We start from the raw sequence: 12,588 nt of genomic DNA on the forward strand, positions 1-12,588 counted from the left end.
TATGGTCTCTTCAGGGTATATTCCCAGTAGTGGAATTGCTGGGTCAAATGGTAGCTATTTTGTATGGTACTATGGATATTGTTGATGGGAACAAATTCCTCTTTATGGAATGGGTAGAAGTCAGACTTCACCACCTCTGTGTTGTGTCAGTCTTTTTACAGAAGGCAAATAGAAATTATAAGCATGGAGACCAAGGTTAAAGTTATAGATTTGATTATACCCATGAAGGAAAAATGAGATTAAATTGCCTGTAACAGTCACATTATGAAAGAACCAATGGAAGAAAAAGCCCTAAGAACATTTGTTGTCACTGCCATCAAGTCAAGTCCAATTCATGGAGATGTTGTGTATGTTAGAATAGGGTGTTCTGTGGCTGATTTGTCAGAAGTAGACCACCAGGCCTTTCTTCTGATGCCTCTGTATATACTAGAATCTCTAAGCTCTTGGTTAGCTAAGTACATTTGTACCAGTCGGGGATGCTCAGAGAGAGTAGGACCCTGATGAAGAGTTAGCAAAACAAAGAAACAAACAAACATTGTAAAAAACTTATAAGTTCTTGAGTGTAGTGCAGATGGTTTGCATTTACTAATGGAAAGTTTTGTGGGTCAAGACCACTCTGGTATAGCAGGAAAAAGGCCTAGTAATCTGCTTCCATAATTTACAGCCAAGAAAATACTGAATGCACTTCTACTGCATGTCCTTCAGAATTCCTTTGGACCAGCTTGACCTTCCTCCTTCATCACTTGAATATATGTTGTTGAATATATGCCTCTTGAATATATGTTGTTGCATGAAATTCTTTTGTGTCAGCCAATTCTTTTTGATACAGTGACTCTGTGCACTCCTTCCACCTTCTTTTGGTGCTTCCTGGATCACAGTTCAATAGTATGAGAATTGTTGTTGTTGTTGTTGTTGTTGTTAGGGCTGCAAAAATCATTGTGAAAAATGAATCCAAACCTTACCCTGACCTGAGCCAAGCTCACCATCTCCGATATACTCAAGGCCATTCCCACAGTCATTGTGTTGATCCATCTTGTTGAGGTCTTCCTCTTTCTCTCACTCTCCACCTTTTCCCAAAAGACTATCTCCTCCTAACAGCATGCCCAAAGTGAGATAAAGTTTCATCATCCTTGCCTTTAAGGAGCACCCTAGCTGCATTTTCTCCACAACATACTTGTTTTTCTTTTTGACAGTCCATGGGATATTCAGGATACTTCTCTAACACCACAACTCAAAGGTATCAATGCTTCTTCTATCATCCTTGTCCATTGCCCAGCTTTCAGATGCACAGGAAGTGATTGAAAATATCATGACTTGAATCAGGTGCACCTTAGTCTTTAAACTGATCTTGTTGTTCCTCATCACCCTGAATAGGTCCTTAACAGCACATCTTCCCCATGCAACACATCTTTTGATTTTTGGACTGCTGGTAGCAAGGGAGTGGATCCAAGAGAAATAAATCTTGGATGTCAGTCAAGATATATATCATGATGTTACCTATTGGCCCAGTGGTAAGAGTTTGTTTGTTTGTTTGTTGTCTTGGTGTTGAGATATAGTTTATATTGAAGACTGTAGTCCTTGATCTTTTGTAGCAAGGTACCTCAAGTCTTCCTCACTTTTAGAAAGAAAGATAAAATATTGGGTCTTGGCAAAATAGAATGTGTAAAAGGTTATTGGTTTGTATAATAGTAACACACCTTTACTCTTCATTTACCAACCATCTGATTAGCTGATATTCCATATTTTCAACAATAGTTAAAAAAGGAACTATCTCATTATTTGGGGTATTAATGATGCATAGGTGACACTACAAAACAACGAGGTCCTGACAGGGGCCCTACCCCAGACTCCAAGTGCATGCAGAAGCATAGCTTGTTGTCTTAGTTATCTCACTCGCTCATTCATTGCCATCTAGTTTGAACCCACTCATAGCTTACCCTTCAGAGGGTTTTTGGGAGGCTGTAAATCACAAGAAGACATTACTCATCTTTCTCCCTCAGAGCTGCTGGTAGATTTGAACCACCAGAGAGTTACTGCCACTGTGTTAGCAGTGAAGCTTCCTAAGGGCCACATCACCAGAACTCCCTGAGTTTTCTGTTGTTGTTGCTCTTATGTGCCATAGAGTTGACTATGACTTACAGCAGCCCTAGAGCAATGGATCCAAACCCTTCCCTGTCCTTATCCATCCTCATTATCTCTGATATGCTGGAGCTCAGAGTTATAGTCACTGTGTCAACCCCTATTGTTGAGAGTCTTCCTCTCTTACACTGACACTCCACCTTTCCAAGAATTATATCTTTTTCACAAACTGGCCCTCCCCCCATAGAAGGCTTTATTCCCCCATTCCCTTGTTTCAACTTATTAAGTAACTCCAACAAATTTGGAACATAATGAAGGCTGCAAGCATTACAGGCAACCCTTGGCTTGCAACCAGACTGTAAAATCAAGTTCCAGGGGCCAGAAGCAGTATAAGCTGAATAGAAAGAATAGGCCTAGAGTTGTAAAGTAAAGGAAGGAATATGTGACCAGGATTAGGGGCACATTGATGCTGCTTGGTAGTAAAAGGCATGCTTTCCAGCGTTGGGTGCCAGCAGGGAGGAGACTAGAAAAAATGCCAACTATTACTGTTTTCAGGAGAGTAACTGCTAAAAAATATCCTCTACTGGCCTATCTCTTTCCCCAGGGCCTCCCCTTTTTCATCAGAGAAAACCTCTCATGTTCTCTCTAGCTGGAGTTTGTTACTCCCTTTGCCTTCAAGTGAGGGGCCTCACTGCATTTAGAAATTGGATTCTTTTATATATGTGACCAATTACTATCACTAGCTTCATCCTGAACCCAAAAAACCCCACCAGATGGAAGTAATTACATCTGTAAGCTCTGTAATTATAAAATTCCATTTCCAGAAAGCTTAAAGCCCAGTTCTCCATGGCATAACCTATCTGGTTCCTGCACCATTTTCATATTTTCTGTAAAAGGGGCAGCTTCTGCAATTATTGCTGTCATTTTCCATTTGGAGCATGAAGGAGCTTTGAAAGTTGAAAAGGCCACATGACATTAGCATCAGAACTGGGAATCGGATGATCAAATCTCCATTCTGTCACTGGTTTCCCATAGAATGGGATATTTAGTACTCATCTCCAACACTACAACTCAAAGGCATCATTTCTTCTTCTGCCGTACTTATTCATTGTTCAACTTACAGATTCCTAGCAAGTGGTTGAAAAGGCCATGGCTTTAGTCAAGCACAATTTAGTCTTCAACTAACTTCTAGAAGTCATTGACTAATATAAAGATGGCTGCATATGAATCTCTTACAGAGTTCATTAAAAATATGGATGTCTGGGTCCATTCCTCTGGAGATTCCTTAATTCAAGAGGCCTGAGGAATCTGAATCCCTTAAAAGTTTTCCAGGTAATTCTCATATACAGCCAAGTTTGTCAGTCATTACTTGTTATTGTTGTTATTGTTAGGTGCCCTTGAATTGACTCCAACTCATAGTGACCCTATGAATAACAGACTGAAACTTGTCCCATCCTGCACCATTCTCATTGTTTCTGACATACTAGGCCCAATTTTTTTAATCACTGTAAATCCATCTCACTGGAGTGATGTCTCTTTTGCTGAACTTTGCAAGCATGTTGTTCCTTTCGAAGAAATAACTCTCCTAAATACATGCCCGAAGTATGTGAGATGAAGTTTCACAATCCTTGTCTCTAAGGAGAACTCTGGCTTCCCCTTTTCTAAGACATATCTGGTTGGGTTGTTGTTGTTTAGGTTTTTTTGGTTGTTTCTTTTTTTTATTTAATCTATGGTCAACTAATTTTTTAATATCTATTTGTTCTGTTCTCAATCCATGGACTATTTAGCCTTCTTCTTCAGTACCACAACTCAAAGGCATCAACTCTTATGTCATCTTTATTCATTGTCCATTTCTCAGACACATAGAAAGTGCTGGAGAATACCATGGTTTGAGTCAGGTGCACCTTGGTCTTCAAACTTACATCATTGCTGCTCAGTACTTTGGAGAGTTCCTTTACAGCAGACTTTCCCAATTCAATCAAGTCTAGGAGCTCTGGTGGTAAGCAGCTGCACTGATTGGCTCCTTAATTCATTCAAACTCACACAAGGGAAGATGTGAACACTTTAAATTGAGAAAATTAATTTTTGGGGTAGTTTTGGGAGATGGTTTGGTATTATTTTGGTTTTGGAGCAGAAGCATTGTCTGGGATGTTTGGCAGCTTGAGGCAAAGACTTTTTCTCTGCACAGGTTGTCACATACACATTGCCTGACTGGGGAGTATAAAGAATCCAGGTTTAATAGTGCTAAGGAAATAAGTACCTGCCATTTATGAGACAACCAAAAGGAAGTGTGGGTCTCAAATAAGAGAACCTATTAGAGCAGTCCATTTTAGGCTAGTATTCATAGGGTTGGCTTAGAACTTGCTTCAACAGGGGTAAGTGACACAGGGATTAGTGTTGTTAGTTCCGGGTTTCAGCACCAAATGAAAGGTTCCGGTTTTGTCTTCCTTAATTAGTTCAAACCCAGAGACTGTGCTGACAAACAACACTGGAGACTGTGTGTAGCAACATGCTGTTCAATTAACACCTAGATGTAAGCAGGTTAAGACCCAATGTGGCATCAACATAGACAAAGAGTAAACCAGAGATATTTATAGTTTCTAGTCAACAGGAAGAGAGCTCTGGTGACCAACTGGCAAGAAGCTGCACTGCAATCCCAAAGGCACACAATTTGAGGCCACCAGCTGCTCCATGAGAGAAGAATGGACAGTCTCCTCCCATGTGATTAATGGCCTCTCATTAACTGCCAGAGGGTCAGCTGTGGGTCAGTTCTGACTCTATAATACCTAACAACAATAGTCACTAGGAAATGTTACTTGATCCAGCAGCTTACTTGCTGCCTAGCCCTGCCCTCTTTGGCCTCAGGGCCTACATGTCTTCTGGCCAACTAGCTGTCTTCTTTCTTCTGTTTTCTGTTCCCTTGGGGGGTTGATGTAACTGGCCTTGTGATTTAAGGCTGGGTTTTAGGAGAGCGGTGATTTATTCTCTCAGGCTTCCAGGCCCAAGAGAAAGCTGACAAATCTACCAGCTGCTCTGCAGGAAAAAGGTGGGTAATCTCCTCTCATAAAATTTACTACCTTTGAAAACCTGCTGGGGAGCTAGCTATAGGCTGATTTCAACTTCATGGCATACAACAACTAAGCAATACAGCCAACACAATCAAGTCTCCTCTGACTCATAGCAGTCCTTGACAAAAAAATGAAACCTTGCCCAGTCCTGCACCATCCTCACAACCCTCACCTTTATTGTTGTGGTTGTTAAGTGCCATCGAGTCGCAGGCCACTCATAACGACCATATGAACGAAAGTCCTGGACACTTCCTGTATAACTTTTGTCCTTCTCCAGGTTCATAGGTTTCCAGAGGCAAGCTATTGAGGAAATGGATGCCACTCCTCCTTCCAAGCTTGTTTTCATCAGGGAGCTTCACCACTGTCCACCATGGCTAACAGTATTTAACACTATTCAGCTTAACAGCAACCACGAGCTACCTCTGTACAGCAAGTGAACATACCAGGGTTACACAACCTAGAAGAATATTTCACCAAAAACAATTAAAGGCAGGCCTGAGGGCCTGATGGGATTTGAGGCGTGGGCCTGGAGCAGGCTCACAGGCTCGACCCCACACTTAATTACCCTTTCTTGAGGGGTCAGGGCCGGTCGGCCACCCACCTTTGAAGGCCTAAAATGGATAGTAACACACAATGCAAAAAACCCCAGAAATTTCCCTTGCCTGACTGCTACCAAGAGGAGCCGCCATGGAGGCACCAGCCATCCCACCTGCTTAGCCAGCTGACTTCCAGAGTGGAGGGAGACTCTGTTCCACAAGCCTTTAACCTTTATTCAACCTGTTTTATACCTACTGTGCCAGTATCTGTCTCATTGAAGGTCTTCTTCTTCATCACTGACCCTCTTCATTACCAAGTATGAGATCTTCCTCCAGAGACTAGACCTGATGACATGCCCAAAATATGTGAGAAAAAGCCTCCCTGTCCTCATTTCTAAACTCTTCTTCTAAGACAGATTTGCCAGTCAATGGTACACTTAGTGTTCTTCCAATTGATGCAAAGGCATCAGTTCTTCAGCCTTTGCTATTCTTTGTCCAGTTTTCACATGTGTTTGAGGTGGTTGAAAATACCATAGGTTTGGTCAGGTGCACTTTAATCTTCACAGCAAAAACTTTACGCTTTGGCGCTTTAAAAAGAGATCCTTGTCAGCAGATTTACCCATTTCAGTACGTTGATTGATATTTGCTGCTTCCATGGGCATAGTTTATGGATTAAGGCAAAATGAACTTCCTGGTAACTCGATCTTTTCTCCACTTATCATGATGTTACTTGTTGGTCCACCTGTGAGGATTTTTGTTTGCTCATTGTTGAGATGTAATCCATACGGGAGACTATAATTTTTGGAGTTTCATCAGTAAGTGCATTAAGTCATCATTTTTTGAAAAATTATATCATCTACATATTGCAGGCCCAGGAAATTAAAAGGCACATTGCCATGGGAAAGTTTGCTGTTAGGGACCTCTCCAAAGTGCTGAAGAGCAATGGTGTCTCTTTGGAGACTAAGGTGTGTCTGATATAGGCCATGGTCTTCGCAATCACCTGTTATGCATCAGAGAGTTGGACAATGACCAAGGAGGATAGAAGGAGAACTGATGCCTTTGAGCTGTGGTGCTGGAGAAGAGTACTGAGAATACCATGGACTGCTAGGAAAACAAACAGATTTATCCTGGAAAGGATTAAACCGGGTGGATCCTTGGAGGCAAGGATTCTGAGGCTCTGTCTAACATACTTTGGACATGTTGTGAGGAGAGACCAGTCCTTGGAGAGGGACATCATGCTTGGGAGGGTGGAGGGACAGTGCAGGAGAGGAAGGCCCTCTATGAGGTGGATTGATTCAGTGATTGGGATAATTGGGATGGGAGTGTCGGAGACAGTGCGATTGGCACAGGACAGAGCGGAGTTTAGGGCTGTTGTACATAGGGTTGCTATGAGTCGCAGGCGACACGATGGCACATAACAACAACAACAACAACAACAACATAAAAAATATCAGTAATGTAAAAACTACAAGCAAAATACTGCTGAAGATCATTCAAAAACAACTAGAACAGTATAGAGATAGGGAACTTCCAGAAGTTCAAGCATGTTTTAGAAGAGGCTGTGGTACCAGGGATATTACTGCTGATGTCAGATGGATCCTGACCGAAAGTCAAGAATACCAGAAGAATGTCTATTTGTGCTTTGTTTACTATGCAAAGGCTGTGACTCTGTGGATTATAACAAGTTGTGGCTGACATTGAGAAGAATGGGAATTCCAGAGCACTCAGGAGGCTGTTGTGTGAACAGAGCAAGAGAACGTGGTTCAAAATTAAGAAGGGAATGTGTCAGGATTGCATTCTCTCTCCATACTTACTCAATCTGTATGCTGAGAAAATTATTTGAGAATCTGGACTCTATAAAGAAGAATGTGGCATCAAGAATGGAGGGAGACTCCTTAATAACCTGAATTATGCAGATGGAACAACTTTGCTTGCTGAAAGTGAGGAGGACTTGATGCACTTGTTACAGAAAATAAGAAAAATACAGCCTTTGGTATGGATTGCATCTCAGTGTCAAGAAAACAAAGATTCTTACCACTTGACAAGTAAGCCATTAATTGATGGAGAAAAGATTGAAACTTTAAACAACTTCATGTTGCTTGGATCCACAATTAACACCCTTGGTACTGGCAGTCAGGAAATCAGGAGACAGATTGTGCTGGGAAAGTTTGCAGCTAGGAACATCTCCAAATTATTAAGGAGCTATTTTGAGGGCTAAGGTGTGTCTGATTCATGGTCTTTCTAATCACTTGCTGTGCATCTGGGAGCTGGACAATGAATAAAGAAGACAGAAGAATTGATGCTTTTGAGCTGTGGTATTGGAGAAGAGCACTGAACATCACATGGACGACCAAGAGAACAAACAGGTATGTCTTGTAGAAGGTGCAACCAGAGTGCTCTTTGATGGGCTTTGCCTCACTTAATTCAGGCATGTTGTTAGGAGAGATTATTCCTTGGAGAAGGACATGATGCTCAGAAAGGTGGAGGGTCAGCGAAAGAAAGGAAGACCCTCAACTAGGTGTATTAACACTGTGATTACTGAAATAGGCTCCAATGTGTCAATAAGAGTGAGGATGGCACAGGAAAGGACAAGGTTCAGATCTTTTGTTCACAGGATCACTGTAGTCATATTGGACCCAACAGCACCTAACAGCATACAGTTGGATGCTTGGTGGAACACTCTGTTTCGGTTTCCTGTACACAGTGTAGGGGGCTCTGGTGGTGTAGTCTGTAGAGCGTTGCGCTGCTAGCCTAAGGACCACCTCTCTGGCAGTTTGAATCCACCAGCCACTTACAGGGGGGAAATGGGCAGTCTGTTCCCATGCAATTCACAGCTTTGGAAGCTCAGTGGAGAGCCTGTTTTGAGTGAACTCTGATTCAATAGCTATGGATAATAGACCATATAATAATAATCACATTGTCCTTTAGTCCTCCCACAGGCTATCACTGAATAATGTCTTTTTATTCTGTTTCTTGTCACCCACCCACAAACTCCTCCAGGCCTTCCAGCTCAGGCCAAGAAACACGCTGAGTCAGCCAGGAGCATCCTGCTGACCTGGAATGGAAACATGACCGCAAGCAAGGAGAGGAAGGAAATCGTGGAAACCCTGGTGGTGCTCTACTACACTCTGGGCATGGTCTCGCTTCTGCAGAACCGATATCCTCCTCTTCCCTCGGGTCCAGTGTCAGGGCCCTAGGCTGGACCTGCCAGATGGGTGCTTTTGCTTCAGCATGAGAGGTTAAGCCAGAACCCCGCAGCTCTGTTCCAAGACTCAAGCCAGTTAAGAACCTTTTATCTCCCCCTGGAACACGTCTCCTATGTCTGCTTCTACTTCATGTAGGTACAGAGTCCCCAGCGGTCTCCCTTGGGTTGCATCTCTAGCCCCAATTAGCCAGTTGAAAGATTCCTGAAGCTGTCATTCTCTACCTTGGTTACCCAAGAAAACTGACGTTGGGAATGTTGTAGAACAACATCATGGAGTCTGCTTGTTGTTGTGTGCACTGATTCAGAACTGACCCATAGCTGAACCTCGGGTGAGTTTTCAGAGGCAGTTAATCACACAGGAGGAGGTTGTCCATCCTTCTCTCATCAAGCAGCTGGTGGATTCATCCATGTGACTTCAGAATTGCAGCATAGCTTCTGATCACTAGGCCACCAGAGTTCCCTCAAGTCTGTGCTTAGTAAAGGCGGGGTGGGGGGGGGAGGTTTATTGTTTAGAGATATAGTATTACCATTTGTGAATGGAGGTATCACAGGCATTTACAGACTGCTTTGCCAGTCAGAGATCATGCGGGGCTTAAATATTACCAACAGTGGCAAGGGAGGGGAGAAAGAGCCCTGTTTAACACAGTGTTTAAATACTTGACTGCCAGGCTCAATGCAGATGTTTCAAACTCACCAGCCTTTCGTTGAGATTGGGGGAGGAAGGGAAGATAAAGCTGTTTGATTCTATAAAGATTAGCAGCCTTGGTAACCCTCTGGGCAGTTCTGCTCTATCCTCTGGCTCCTGTGAGTCACAGCCGACTCAACACAGTTAAGTGGTTGAATAGTAAAAACAGATGCTTCTGGCTAGTTAGGTCTTCTGATTCAATTTTCAAAGTAAACCTTTAGGGACACCCTCTAAAAAACTGCTGGAGGGTCAACTCAGAGTTGGTCCCTGCCTAAGCAGGACAATGAATTCTGAGTTTTCTCAAGGGACATGTGCAGGCAAGTTTATTCTAGTATACTTTCAATCTTTCTTCTGAAAGTAAGTAGTCCTTCCCCTGTTTACTCATCAGTAGTCATGGGTTCCCTTCCTAGAAACAGAAGTGGAACTCAGGACAACATAGAGTCAAGGTCAGACCTTGACAAAAGAACTCAGGAGAAAACAGAGTCGAGGTCAGGCCATTTCAGTTATGCCAAGTACAGTAGTGAGGGGGAAAGTATGAGAAGAATGAGGCCTGAAAGACTGTGGCAGGTGGTCGTGAAGGAGGGGAGGAAGTAGGGGGTCATTCAAAGTGCTTTTGGACAAGGAAGGCTGCACACTGTAATTCCCTGGAGAGCTTTGAGAATTACTGATCTCCGAATCCCACCACAGAGGCCTTGGTTTGCTAGGTCTGGGTGTGTGTGCATGGTAGTTTGCTAAAGCTCTTCAGGTGTCCAATCCTATTGGAAAAGGGTATCATGCTTCGAAGTGTGGAGGGTAAGCAAAAGAGAGGAAGACACCCATGAAGATGGATTGTCAGGTGACTGCAGCGATAGGCTCAGGTGTGTAAGATTGTGAGGCAGGATAGGACGAGATTCCAATCTGTCGTTCACAGGGTCACTACGAGCTGTACTAAATTTGAAAGCACCTAATAACAACTACAACAATTAATAGTACTGCTTTTGCAGCCAGCCAGAGGCCCAAGTGAAATACAGAGAATAAGCAGTTCTCCACCTCCCCCGAGGAAGAGAACGGCTGAATGTGCCTCTTCGAATAGCTTACAATTAGGTCTGCCTTTTGGGACCAGCTCCACTTGACACTGTGCAGGACATTTCATGTTCATGAGTGATGGTGGGCTTTCTGTGAGCCCATGTGACCCCCCTCTCTTTTCTCGGGTCCTCCCATACTCTGCTGAGTGCTCAGCGGGTAAAATCAAAGCTGTGTCCTCTGTTGCCCTCTCAGTAGGGCCACTGAGAAGGAGGGACTAGAAGGATCTTTGGAAATGCAGGGGATTTCCTTCCCTGCCTTTCACAAACCCCTGCCTTTGCTGGCACATTCCTTCTAAACGGCCCAGAAAGCCCCTTTCAGCAGAATTCGTTCCTCTCTTATTCTGCTCATAGGAACCAACTTGGGAAAGTAAATACTTGCTGTCACACAGGAGATGCCTCTAAAGGAAATTCAGTGTAATTTAAAGTTTCCATTCGTTTCTCCCACGGCCTGCCACCCCTGCCTGAATCAGGCAGCCACTGAAGGAAACCCAGGGCCCTTGTTCTTTCCTAAAGAATTCTCTCTTTGTGACAGCATGTGCTGGGGGAACAGAGGCCCTGACGGAGTGCCCATTTCGAACACTGCTCCGTTTCCCATGGGGCCTTTGTGTGTGCTTATCAAGTGCTGTCACTGGGGACTGGAGCTCTGTGTGTGCTTGCCATATTCCTTGACTCGTTCACCGGCAGAGAGGCCTACCTCAACCTGCAGAAGGCAGAGAGAAGCATAAAGGAGCGGAGAGAGGTAGATAAAAGAAACATGTGTGGAATAAAAGTCTCAGAGAAAGATATAAACATCGCTTTGGGCAGGTAAGCACTGGGCTTCGAGGTGCTGATGCTGTCAGGAGTGAGGCCTGGCTTACACCAGTCTCTGTATTCTTCAGTAGAGGAGAAATATTCAGGGGAGATAATGGGACACCCAAATATTAATAAACAAACTTGTATTTACTAAAGGCTGTTTGCATGTGGGCTCTGGTGGTGCAGTGGTCAAAGTACCTGTCTCCTTCAATTGAAAGGTGTGCCACTTGCCCAGGAAAGACGTGGCTGCCATCTTCTGTAGAGACCGCCAGCCTTGGAAAACCTGGAGGCCGGTCCTACTTTTTGTTTTCTAGGCTCCACCTTGACTCAGCAGTGGGTTCACGGTTTTGGATAAACAACGGTTCTTGGTGCTTTAAGTGCAGTGCCCATTTTAATCCTTGGTCACCATGAGGCCTTTGCTGTTGTTGGAATGTGCCATCATTTGAGCCCTGAATCACAGGGCCCCTGTGAACAACAGATATAGACCTTGCCTTGTCCACGCCACCCTCACGATCACAACTGTATGCAAGCCCACAGCCGCAGTCATGTGCCAGTCCATCTCACGATCACTGCCGTGTGCAAGGCCACAGCTGTAGTGATGTATCAGCGCATCACATGATCACCGCCATGTACAAGCCCACAGCTACAGTCATGTGCCAGTCCATCTCATGATCACCGCCATGTGCAAGGCCATGGCTGCAGTGATGTGTCAGCGCATCTCATGTTCACCGCCATGTACAAGTCCACAGCTGCAGTCATGCACCAGCCCATCTCCTTGAACTCTCTCACTGACCTGCTCTTTCCAGCATTGTCTTTTTTTTTGGGGGGGGGGATTCATTCATTCATTGTTGCACTATTTTCTCTACCCTCCTCCCCAGTTCATTCTTCTCCCCACCCCCCAATGTCTGTTTTAATTGTCCAATTGCCACAGTGCTTGTCAAAGCCAGTTCTGATTAATCTCCTTTCTCAGTATGTCCTTTGTCATTCCCTATCACTCCTCCCTGAGAGAAACTTCATCCTGATTCATAAGGAAAAGGGGATGGCGTATTCTCTTAGCTACTTCCTACTGAAAAGGGATGCTGTGGGTTTCAGGGTGAAGATCTTCTCTCACTACTCTAAAGGGCCCCTTTGGCAGTAGGAAACACATAGACTATTATGG

The 12,588-nt window shown here is 44.0% G+C and overlaps 1 protein-coding gene across 1 annotated transcript in view; it reads left to right on the forward strand.

Moving 5' to 3' along the window:
• LOC102871019 (tetratricopeptide repeat protein 23-like) overlaps window positions 1-12,588 on the forward strand; it is a 60,178-nt gene that overhangs the window by 23,466 nt on the left and 24,124 nt on the right. The window contains exons 4-5 of the mRNA XM_006896809.1: window positions 8,684-8,840; window positions 11,316-11,441. Of these exons, the coding sequence (XP_006896871.1) occupies window positions 8,684-8,840; window positions 11,316-11,441 (283 nt within the window). The remainder of the gene's footprint in view (window positions 1-8,683; window positions 8,841-11,315; window positions 11,442-12,588) is intronic.

Source organism: Elephantulus edwardii, unplaced genomic scaffold (assembly GCF_000299155.1).
Source record: "Elephantulus edwardii isolate Elephantulus edwardi_28Jun2011 unplaced genomic scaffold, EleEdw1.0 scaffold00191, whole genome shotgun sequence".
Lineage (NCBI taxonomy): Eukaryota > Metazoa > Chordata > Mammalia > Macroscelidea > Macroscelididae > Elephantulus > Elephantulus edwardii.